The sequence below is a fragment of the Lacerta agilis genome, chromosome 2, assembly GCF_009819535.1.
Source record: "Lacerta agilis isolate rLacAgi1 chromosome 2, rLacAgi1.pri, whole genome shotgun sequence".
Taxonomy (NCBI): Eukaryota; Metazoa; Chordata; class Lepidosauria; order Squamata; family Lacertidae; genus Lacerta; species Lacerta agilis.
In genome coordinates, this window is record NC_046313.1 from 69721822 (window position 1) to 69734532 (window position 12711).

The 12711-nt window shown below is 40.2% G+C and overlaps 1 protein-coding gene across 1 annotated transcript in view; it reads left to right on the forward strand.

Moving 5' to 3' along the window:
- DOCK3 (dedicator of cytokinesis 3) overlaps positions 1 to 12711 on the forward strand; it is a 145629-nt gene that overhangs the window by 40701 nt on the left and 92217 nt on the right. The window contains exons 7-12 of the mRNA XM_033140625.1: positions 596 to 680; positions 3153 to 3194; positions 3559 to 3713; positions 5683 to 5764; positions 10643 to 10703; positions 11850 to 11997. Of these exons, the coding sequence (XP_032996516.1) occupies positions 596 to 680; positions 3153 to 3194; positions 3559 to 3713; positions 5683 to 5764; positions 10643 to 10703; positions 11850 to 11997 (573 nt within the window). The remainder of the gene's footprint in view (positions 1 to 595; positions 681 to 3152; positions 3195 to 3558; positions 3714 to 5682; positions 5765 to 10642; positions 10704 to 11849; positions 11998 to 12711) is intronic.

A 12711-nucleotide genomic window follows, 5' to 3' on the forward strand; every position in this document is an offset into this window, starting at 1 on the left:
TGCTTCTGTGATCGAGTTCTTGAACCAAGTGCGTCCAGTACAAACTTTCTTTTGGTGCTATGAAATGTTGCCTCTCTGCAGCCACATATATGGGAGTCAAGCCAAATCATCTGTGTGGGGCCAAAAGCTTTAGAATATCCACTCTGTCTGACCTGCCATTAGCTGCAACAAGCCCTGCAATGCTGATGCTATATTTGTAAATGTTATGAAAGGTATATTTGTAATAACTGTATCAGGTATTAAGCTTTACATAGTTTTAAGCATATGCCTTATTTTCAGTTCCCAAGTACAGTGGTACCTTGGTTTGCGAACTTAATCCGTTCTGGAAATCTGTTCTTAAACCAAAGTGTTCTTAAACCAAGGCGTGCTTTCCCATAGCAGCGGGGGACTCGATTTACAAATGGAACACACTCAACAGGAAGTGGGACATGATCTGCTTCCAAGGCAAAGTTCACAAACCAAAACACCCACTTCTTAATCCTAGTTGTTCATAAACTAAGCTGTTCTTAAACCAAGGTACCACTGTAATTATATATACTACATAAATAAATAAATACATTTTATTGCTGATTATTGCATTTTTTCCCCTTCACAGGCATTTGGGCTTGGATCTTGTCCCACGAAAGGACTTTGAGGTGGTGGATTCAGATCAGATAAGTGTCTCTGATCTATACAAGATGGTAAGATGCTTCAATTATTTGATAGGGTGAGGATGAGAGGTTCAGAAGGTAGCAGCACAACAGCAGGCCCTTTTTCCAATTCCCTGCAGTGGCATAATTCTTTTTGCCCAACGTGGAGCTCGAACCCATGTCCCTGAGATTAAGAGGCACCACTGATTGAGCTTATATTGTGGGAGCCTGCCTTCATTTATTTTTGCACATAGCTGGGTATGTCCTATGGATTTGAAAGGGACTCGGCATCTGCTACACATCAGTCTATTAATATTGTGTTGGATTAAGTTGAGAATTATGTCACATGTTCCCAGGTAAGTTCCCATAGGATTGCAGCAATTGTTCTATGTTGCCGGGTTTCAGCAGAATGTCTTAGTGTTTGCTGCAAGGGATGTGGGATGGTGCACTAATTGAGCTTTTTTGAAATCTGAGAATGTGGATTCAATGCCCTGGTTATTCTCTCCACTTTTGGATAGGATGGACAAATTGGTCAGTGGCTAATAATCCTGATAGCTAGATGGAATATCAGTGTTTAGAAGTAATAAATCAACAAACATGGAGTGCTTATCACCTTCATAACTTGCTTATGAGCATCCAAGGGCATCTGGCTGGCAGCTGTTGGAATGATAATTCTTTACTAGAGGCACCATGGTTTGGTCAAGGAGGGCTGTTCCTATGTTTGAATTCTATGTGGTTTTGATCATGTGCTATGGAAATATATATTTTTATATTCCTAGGTTTGAGAGATGGAGGATTATTTGGGTCTCTCTAAGTTTTAGCTTCTGAAACCTAATAAAAATAATAATATCAATGATACCCAACATTGCAAATATCTAAAAATTGCAGAATAGATAAGTATAAAACAAAATATGAAAATATGATTAAAAAACACATTTGAAACCGTTTCAATTTGGATTACTTTTTAAATCTTACCTCTGGAGATTAAATAGGAACAGTAAGAGACTTACTGTCAATTTTCTGATTGTTAATGTTAGCCTTCAGCATGAGAGGCTTTGAAAACAGGATCAACCTCTCTGTTAGAGAATTGGGGATGTTGCTCCTTTTTAACACAAACATTTACCGGTAATGTTATGTTGAGTCAGTCGCTACACTTTTCATTTGAGGCCATGTTCTGTGTATAGCAAGGAATGGTTTTTTGGTAAATCAAATGTAGATGTAGTGGGAGGTTGCTTCTGTACTTTGTCATAAAATACTTTCCACTGCAGGGAATGGGAGAGTGCATATAAATTAGATTGGGGAGAAGAAGGCTTGTGAAGTAGCTACTTGCAATAAATACGTATCACCTAAAATACAAATCTATTTTCACAGGTCCTCCGTTGAGCATGTTTTTAAAAATGCATTTTTTTAAACAGGGAGATGAAACTGCACAAAATTCGTGTAACAACAACACTATGAATAAATTAGCCAGGGATCATCTGTAGAAAATTAACCCAATAAAACAGTACAACAAATGCACAAGAGTGCACAAACCATGTTGCAAAGTATCAACCTTGCAGAAATAAGCAGATTGAAACATTATTTCACATCTTCAAGGGTATGGGAGCCACCCAGAGTGGCTGGGGAAACCCAGCCAGGTAGGCGGGATAGAAATAAATTATTATTATTATTATTATTATTATTATTATTATTATTATTATTATTATATCTCGTGGCTAAAAGGCTTTCAGGGTGTTGATGGGATGAGTAGCCAGCTGTAATGTGGTGTAGTGGTTAAGAGCGGTAGACTCGTTATCTGGGGAACCGGGTTCGCGTCTCCACTCCTCCACATGCAGCTGCTGGGTGACCTTGGGCTAGTCACACTTCTCTGAAGTCTCTCAGCCCCACTCACCTCACAGAGTGTTTGTTGTGGGGGAGGAAGGGAAAGGAGAATGTTAGCCGCTTTGAGACTCCTTCGGGTAGTGAAAAGCGGGATATCAAATCCAAACTCTTCTTCTTCTTCTTCTTCTTCTTCTTCTTCTTCTTCTTCTTCTTCTTCTTCTTCTCCCTGGTCAGTTCTGTGCTTTGTGTGTAATGCTGCTACATTGTATAGAACTGGGATAGCAGTTGCTTGTGTAGAAGAGCTCTCTGTTTTCCCAGCCGGTTGCACCACCACAAAATCCTATGTTGGTCTAGGACAGGCATGGCCAAACTTGGGCCTCCAGCTGTTTGGGACTACAGTACCACTGGTCCTGTTAGCTAGGGATGATGGGAGTTGTAGTTCCAAAACAGCTGGAGTGCCGAGTTTGGCCATGCCTGGTCTAGTACAATAGAATGGTGCTGCACTTTGATTTGGAACCTGGACAGTGCTAAATCATGAATGCTTCTGTGTCGGCTAATAGGAACCGGTCTTTAGTATACTACTGCATCTTTTTAAAACAGATCTGAAAACAATGAAAAGAAAATGTTTAGTCATGTGAGGAAGAAATGTCAGCATCTTTGAGCAGAAGTAATGCAGCATGTCTTTTTCTTTTTCTTTTACAGCATTTATCTAGTAGACATAGTGTACAACAGAGCACATCACAGGTAAGATAAACTGCAGAAGGAAGCCATATCTCTTCTTCACCATGAAATAACTCATAAAATATACTGGTTTTTATTGCTATTTACAACTGTTCAGCCCTACCAGTATATTGATTTTGTTTTATGGTTTGTTTGTTTTTTGCAGCAACTTTAATCAAGGGTGTTGACTCGTATACAATTTGCTTTATTCTGACAGTATTTTGGTGAGGGATCTAGGCACTACATGTGGATCTGTGCAGATAAAATGATTAGGATCTGTGTATATATTCTACCAAGCAACTTACATTTTAAATGGTATCAGTGAGTATGATACTATGAAATATATGTCTAGAAAATAAAGTCCCTTTAATTTCTTTCTCCAAATTAGGTAGATACAATACGCCCACGTCATGGAGAAGCGTGTCGTCTGCCAGTACCTCACCACTTCTTTCTCAGTCTAAAAAGTTTCACTTACAATACAATTGGGGAGGATGCAGATGTATTCTTTTTTTTGTATGATGTCCGGGAAGGCAAACAGATCAGGTAAGTCAGAAGCAAACCCCTTGCTTGCTTTTTCTGAGCACGTAAAAGATTGCTGGTCCTTTGGTCAGAAATCTGTTTTAACATCTGTAATATTGTTAACTCTTTTTATGGAACTAGAGTTCTTATGAGGTCATGGAACTAGGTTCCATGCCTCTGAATTCTGGGTATGAAAGGAGAAGCAAACTACACTTTATTAAAGAGTTGTAGAAGCACTACGAGGTTTTTAAGGATCTAAAACCACCCATTTTTAAGGATCTAAACTTCTGCCTATAAAAGAAAACACAGCATTTTAATTATACCTAAGTCACTATAACAACTATTGTAATAGAACACACTGTAGTAGTTACTCAGTATTGTTTGAGAACTATTTTTGAAAGTTTGACTTACACCACAATTCCAGCACCTTGGAGAGCTCTGCTTTTTCTCACTTTAAATTGATACTCTGCCTTTGCAACCTTGTTAGCAGAGACAAACTTTACCCCAGGGGTCAGAAACCTCCGGCCCATGGGCCATATGCGGCCCATGGAGGCCATTTAACCGGCCCACAAGCCGTCCGCTTGGCAATTCCCCTGCGCGCTGCCCTAAACCGTTGCGGCACGGGGACTTGACGAGTGGTGCCAGAAATGGCGTCTGCACATGTCCGCAATGCCAGAAATCATGACTGCGCATGCCCAGACGCCGAAAATTGCTTCTGCACAGACACGATTTTCGGCATCCGGACATGCGCAGATGCCATTTCCGGTATTGCGGACATGCGCAGACGCCATTTTCGGCGTTGCGCTGCACATGGCCGGCCCACAGACAATCGTCCGTGAGAATGATCTGGCCCATGGCCGGAAAACCTTGCCGACCCCTGCTTTACCCTTTTGGCAAGACTATCTCTGAAAGGATTGCCAGGAGTCCAGCACCAGCCTGTAAAGGCAGTTAATCCATATTCACAAGGGGTTCCCTAACATAATTCTTAAGTATACTTTTACTATGGCCAACTAGTTTTCCTCAAATTTGTGGAAAACGTCAACTAATAAGTAATAGTATTGGTAAGACCCCGTTTTAGGTTTTACATTGTAGACAAGACATTGCTTACAGTAAATATTTTTGAGCAGTTCATCCCGACCTCCAGAATTTGTTTCCTTCTGCCTTTAGGAAAGTATAATAGTGCAAAAAGGAAACTCTTTTGATTCATTTGGTAGGAAGAACCAGTACTGATGTGAGTCCAGCTGGAATTGTTTTTGATATGGAGGAAGTGAACATTTGACAGGGTATATTTGTTTAGTTCAGAGAATTATAAATTTAATAGAATAAAGGAGCCGTACAGTATATTACTTCCAACATTTCCTTTTTGTTACATTTGCTTATGGTCAGTAAAACAATTGACCAATGGAATATGCTGCCTAGGAATATAGACAGATTTTCTAGATTTTGAAAAGTTAGATAAATATATATAAACAGTTAACAGAGCATACTGAATCCCAACTCAGTGCAGAGTATGGGGTTAGAATTCCTGTCTTTGTTATTTTGTAATCAGTTATATTCCTTTCTTAAACACATTATTGCAGTTTAGTGGCAGAGTGCTGCATCTTTTTAACTTGCCACTTATCTCTTTAACTTTCCAGTTATTATTCACTTTCCAGTGAATAATTTATACTATTTTGCATAAAACAATTAACAAAATTATTTTTATGTCTAAGATTGAGTGTAGGGATGTTAAATTCTTATTAGCCTCGTGCTACTCCTATATTTCATCAAATGTAAGAAGATATTAATTCGTTCCCACCATGATTAGTGAGAAAGTACCTGGAAGTATTGTCAAAAGAACCATTGTATTTTCAATGTAGCTATACAGTTTGATGGTTGATGAATCTGGATCTCTGAATAAAGTTCCATAAATGTTTAGAAGTTCTGACCAGGATGCAGTATGGATGGTATGTACTATTGGTAATTCAGTGTTTTCTTATCTTTTGTGTTTCAGTGAAAGGTTTCTGGTACGCTTAAACAAGAATGGGGGCCCCAAGAATCCAGAGAAGATCGATCGAATGTGTGCACTTTTCACAGTATGAAACACTTTTCATTTTCTTTACCATTCAGCGAGAATGTTTTGCAGACTGAGACTAGGTTCCATTGTAGCTTATATTTTGTTCTAATCACACCATAGTTTGAGCATCCAGGTGTCCCAAATGCAAATACGATTTTGAGCTGTTTGTTTACTTCTGTGCATGACTCAGTTTCATAAGTATATTCCCATTTCTATGGTATAGCAGTCTCGTGAGACAGAGTAATGACCTAACCATGGTTTTTTAATTTCAGATCCTGATTTGACTCCAAATAAAGCATACTGCAGGCAGACGTTTAGCTATTAAACCATAGTTGCATGTCACATCTAAATCCAGCCTGGTTTTAAGATAAATATTGTCAGATAAAGGGTGTGGGCTATGCTTGCGTGGAACAAGGTTTTCACATGCTATAAGACATTTCCCCTCCCTCCCCCCCAACCTGTTCTGGGGTTCCCTCAACTCTGCAGAGCAGATTTAGGGGGCATAGGGTGCACAAGGGGAAGTAAGAGAAGCTTTGCTGTGCAAGCGGACCTCATTCTATGCACACAGCAATTTAGTTGAATCCCTCCCCAAAATTATGCTTTATATCGAGAATCATAATTATATACTCATGGAGTAACTCCTCTATCAGGAAAGGTTGCAGTGTTTGAGACCTTTTGGTTCAGAGCAAAGATGAGTAAGAGATGACATGATAGAAGTTTATAAAATTTTGCATGACGTGGAGAGATAAATGTTTTTCTCCTCTCATAACACTTAAGGTGGACATCCAATGAAGCTGGATGTTGAAAATATACAGGCAGATAAAATAAATTCTTCCTCATACTGCGCATAGTTATACCATGGCGCTTGTTCCCACAGGAGGCAGTGATGACCATCAACTTGGATGGCTTTAAAAGGGAACTGGACAAATTCATTGAGGATAAGGCTGTCATTGGCTATTAGCCATGATGGCTATGCCCTGACTCCAGAGTTGGGATGCTCTTGTAATAATAATAATAATAATAGTTTATTCTTTATACCCCGCCCATCTGGCTGGGTCTCCCCAGCCACTCTGGGCGGCCTCCAACAAATATTAAAATACAATACAAAGTCACAGATTAAAAACTTCCCTAAACAGGGCTGCCTTCAGGTATTTTCTAAATGACAGGTAGTTGTTTATCTCTCTGACCCCTGATGGGAGGGCGTTCCACAGGGCGGGCGCCACTACCGAGAAGGCCCTCTGCCTGGTTCCCTGTAGCTTTGCTTCTCGCAGTGAGGGAACCGCCAGAAGGCCCTCGTGCCTCAGTTCTGCTTGAGGGTTTCCCACAGGCATCTGGCTGACCAGTGTGAAAAAAGGATGTTGTAATAGATGGGACTATAGACCTGGTCCAACAGACTCTTCTTATGTTCTTATGCTGAATTTGAAGTGAAAGACTTTAAAAAAATTACTTGTATTGTGATAAATGAGCATTAGTAAATTAAAATTAACTTTAAAAGTGGATGTGGAAACACTCCTTTTCGTGCTGCATTTGTCTTTCGTTTGTCTTTTGTTTTGCCTGTTGATTTCTAATGAAGCATGAAATGAGAATGGTCTTTTAGCTTCCTTCATGTGTTTGTAGACAAACACCCTTTGAAAATATCACTATGGTGAAAGGAGTAATTACTTGGACTATATTTACTGCAGCCAGTACTGAGAGAGCGGTTGCATAAATGTGTTTTGATTTCAGCCTCCAACAAATGGAACAGGGTTGTGTTTTAGATGTTTTTATGAAGCTTTGTTTCTCTGATATTCCTTTCTTCTTTATCTGTAAGGATGTTATTGCTATTGGACTTCTGAGCTTTAGAGCATAGGTAGGGAAGCTCAGGCCTGGCCACCAAATACAGTTCTCCAGGCCACTTGTTTGGCCCTTGGAATTCTCGCACAGGCCACACAAACCTCTCCACATCGCTCAATGGCTCTGCTTTACACCTCCAATGTTTTCGCCATGCTGGACTGTGTTGTTAAAATTTGATAATGTCTCTCTTGTGTGGATGGAAGATAGAGGTGTGTGTGTGTGTGTGTGTGTGTGTGTAGAAAATAGCCTACTGTTTAAATGCAAAATTTATATTCATTAATCCACCCACTTTTGCATCATTCCCTATCCTCGTGGCTGTTGGAAGGTTGCCCAGAAAGGAAATATAGGTCTCAGGCCACATTTTCTACAAAACCACAATTTGAGATCATGTCTGTAAATGTACATAGTTTTTCTGTCGGTCTTGACAGTTTCACTTCTCAGCAGTTTCTTCTTTTACCTTTGCATCTGTGATTACCTCACTCAGCCAAAAATTAATAACTTAAAATAATTCTATGCTATAAATGCCAGCTCTCTGAGCTAGTGTTTGATATCAAAATAGTAGACCCAGAAATCTGAGATAAGAGCTAGATTGGATGAATTGGAAGGGTACATTGTAGACCTTATACTGCAAAAACCCCATATTTGGGGGTGGAAATCACAACGCAAGCCTCAAAAGATCACAGTCTCTACCTAGCACAAATGACCTTCAGACTGAATCTTCACATTCTAAATCGTGCCTTACGGAAACGACCACCCAGCTGAGTTCACCTACCTGTCTTGAATTAGGATGAGCATCATCGAGTATATAATTGTCTCTGAGAACCTTCTCCCACATGCAAAGAACCTAGAGGTCAAACCAAGATTTGAGAGTGATCGTTTCCCGGTCTCACTCCAAGTAGAGGAGCTAACTCAGAAGTTCCCTGCTGTAAACAACTGTCAGGCTGTTGTAACACCAGTGGAAGAAATCTACCACCGAGCCAAATGGACCTCTCAACTAAATAAAAAAGTATCAAAATGGTTGGACTTGGTCATTCCAAACCACCCTGATAACAGCTCAATCCTCTGAGGCCCTCCTGATGGCCTACAAGGACCTAACCAAAGAATTACATTAGCCTTTCAGCAATAGTCACAGAACTGACAGGAGATACCCAAAACACCACTCCAAGCCATGGGTTGACAAGGACTGTATCAATGCCAAAAAAGCCCTTAACATCTCATACCAAGCCTTTACCTCCAATACAACCCCAGCTGGCGCAGTGGATCTCCTATATCACAAAAGGCTGACCTGGAAGAAAGGAAGCAACAAAACAGAACTGGACACAGGTTATTCAAGAAGCCAAATCTGACAACCCTGCCCTTTTCTGGAAGACCATAACACTCACCCATACTAGTAGTCCACCAATGACAGACTATCACATCTCGGCAAAAACCTAGGAGACACACTTCCGAAAACTACCCCCCACCCCCGTGCAACACTGTGCAACACTGGAACTGGTACAATCTAAATTTCTAAGATCAGTCCTACAAGTGCCCCACAATGTTTCCAATGCCACCCTATGCCTAGAAACTGGACTGGTAAGAATTGAGGCTAGAGTGTGGCTTGCCACACTTAATTACTGGCAAGACTATCCTTGTTCCCGTGTGGCTTTGCTCCCGTAACTATAAAGGGTGACTTCCAAATGACTTGGAAACAGGCAGTGCTAAACAAAATAACAACCCCAGGTTTTACCCTGTAAATTTTACTTGACATGGGATACGAAAAAGCCAAAAATAAACCCATTGGATAGCATATGGAAGACATATAGCATCAAGCAGGTCTAAGCCAGATCCCCAAATTGTTTCATCAGTGAAACAAAAAGTTACCTCAATTCCCAAATGCCATATATGACCAACCTAAAAGTACCAAAACAGCGAAGAGCCTTCACTTTGGCCCGATGCCAGGCACTCTCCTCAGCTATCCAGGAAGGCCGTTTTAGGAAGGTACCATACAAAGAGAGGAAACGCCCCTGTGGCTCAGGGCAGCTATAAACTACTGAACATGTCTTCTTCCACTGCCAATATTTTACAGACATATGAGTCAGGTTCATCCTGCCAATTCTACACAAATTCCCTGGACGGACAGAGCATCTCTTTATCTCCTTGCTACTTCAAGATGGAAATCCAGATGTAACATAGTCAGCAGCCAGATTTTGCACTGCTATGGTGGGCATTCACCAAAGAATGGTTCAGGTCACGCACCAGACCTAAACTGAAGGCTCATACGCAAGACCTGTCCCCTCTCTTGCACCCTCCTTTTTATAGTTACTTTTGCAACTGCTTGCTCTTAACTCTCTAGATGATTTTAAGCCTCCCTCACGCATCCTCCCCCTTTTTTGAGTCACTCCTTTTACCTGTTTTATCTTGTTTTATTTCCAAAATTCCTGCGTGTTTCCATTTTAACTTATGCTGGTCTGTGACCGTAATAAAGATGATGATGATTATGATAGTAGATTTCAATGGATGAGACCTTTGCTTTTTCACCTAAATTGTATGTTCTTGGGGCATCTGATATCACTTCCCCTTTCTCCTTTCCTTACTCTTCTCATTTAGCTAAGCCAGTTTATCCATTCAGCATCTTGCAACTTCCAGATTTGCCCCCCCCCTTTTTTTTTTGCTAGCAGCTATAAGCTTACAAGCACTTTAACTCAGATAACTTGCAGGGCTTGATATTCAGCCACAGCCAACCTCAGCAATGAATAACTTGCAATGAGAATTTCATTGTTGGTCATGTTTATGAAATGTAAATGTATAATGTTAACTATGAGTATACACTACTTTCACTCACCTTTCTGAAATAGTAAATATTACATGGGATCCCCACCCCCACAATTTTCTGCAGACTTCCCCCAGAAAAATAGGGTAGAAATCCTCCTGGGGGGGTGTGGATCTTTTTCTACTCCAAGCCTTCACTTCTCTGTGACAATGATAGAAATGTGTTGAGGTATTTTTCTGTTTGAAAGTAGAATATACTTGTAATATAAATGTTTTTGACAATGATTTTTACTTTCTCCCCCAATTCTGTTAGGATCTCAGCAGCAAGGATATGAAGAAAGACTTGTACATAGTTGCCCATGTAATTCGGATAGGTACAGTACACTTACTGAATTTATTTTAGATTTTTATGCACAATCTTTGGGCATAGCTCATTGTGGAAGAGCATTATATAAATAAACTAAATAAGGCAAATCGACCAATATAATGTTGTTGAGTACAGTGATTATGTGTGTTCATTTCCATAGGAAGTGCAGCTTCAAAGACCCAGGAATTGCATTGTTTCATAACAAATTGTAATTGCTAAACTGTCATTTCAGCAGAAGTGCAGATAACAGTACTTTTTGTGTGGAGTAAGACTTAGCTATTGCAGCAAGTCTGACTAGTCCAGCAGGTCAGGTTTTAATTCATAATTTGCTGTATATCTGCAGGACAGGGATGGCCACCTAGCAGTCCATGAGTCACAGGCCCACCTTCCCCACCAGAGGTTAGGAACCAGATATTCTCATCAGCCCCAGCCAGCATAGCCATAGGAATTGTACTCCAACAACTTCTGGAGGACCATAGGTTCCCCCGTTTTACCAATTGGGAGCACAACAAACTGTGCCTCTTGGACAATTGCCTGGCACAAGTTGCTCTCATTTATTTGGATGAGCGCCTGCATACAAAAGAGTTTTATGCTGCTTTCAGTTAAGCAAGTGCTCCTGTCATCAAGAAATGAAAGGTTGCCCAAGAGGCATCATGGTATGGGGGTGGAGTCATAGCTCAGCACTGCAGCACATGGTTACATGTGTAAAGTTTCTGGTTCAATCCCTAGGTTTCCTAGTTAAAATATCTGAGGTAGCAGAAAAGGTCTCTGGTGAAATCATCAGAGGAATGTTCCCAGTAAGAGTAAATGGTACTAGACACCTTTATCTTATAGGTGCCTTCCCTGACAACATTTTGATAGAGACAGATGGGCATGGGCACTCCCGGACCCAGCTGCTGAGGTGGTTATATCTTTGCAGGATGTAGGATTTCTGACTAGTTTTTTTTTAATAAATAAGGTAGATTTTAAAGGAGTGAAAGTGTAATTTCTGCATAGTTGCCACAGGAAGCTGTTCACCTGTTCCTCAGCAAGATACTCGTTTTACTGTTTAATCTGGATTTTTTTTTAAAGTAACATTATCTTTATTTATAGAGTTATGTTTAGGTGTTTGAGAACTGAAGTTGAATATAATGCCAATAACTCTTTGTTTTAGGGCGCATGTTGCTAAATGATTCGAGAAAGGGTCCTTCTCATCTTCATTACCGACGTCCATATGGTTGTGCTGTATTAAGTATCATGGATGTGATTCCATCAATTTCTGAATTAAAAGAAGAAAAGGATTTTGTTCTTAAAGTTTACACGTAAGTTATTTAGTGCAGGAATAAGAAAAAAAACTATATGTGTTGTTTGTGTTACGTCAGATATTTTGCTGGTTTATAAAACATGATTGCCATCACCTTAACCTAGGATGAGGTATTTATAAAAGTAATTCAAATAGTTAAAGTGTCTTCCTATCTCTAACAGGTTATACCAACTGATTTTATATCCAAGTAAGTAGATCAGTATCCTATAGGAGTGTTAATGCATTCATTATACTAACTCTCCTACTTTCTAATTTGTTGGCTTTGGCTAGGTGATACTAATGCACAATTCTTTAAATAACCAACGTGACTTGACACTTTCCCCATAGGTAAGCAAAGTGCAGGATAGAAAAACAACAACTGCTGTCTGATTTTCCCTCCCCCTTCCCTGCAGAGCCTTGTTTTGCAATCGGTTTCAGTGCTGTGTTTTCCTGCTGACTGTATGTGAGCCAAGCTATTTTTAAGCTTACTCATTGAAAGTCAACTCTGATTAGGATTTATACGTTTCCTTTTTGTTACTGATGGTGTTGTCAGTGGCTGCCAAGCTTGGCTTTTAGAACTTGAATAAAATACTGCTCCTCGATGTAGAGCGGGTTTCCTGATAGCAAATGTAGTAGTAGATGGCAAGAAAAGAAGAAATCAGCATAGAGAAAGCTGAGTGGCCCCTTATTCTACCTCCAGCTCAGTTCTGTAGTGGTGACTGAAGTAGTATGT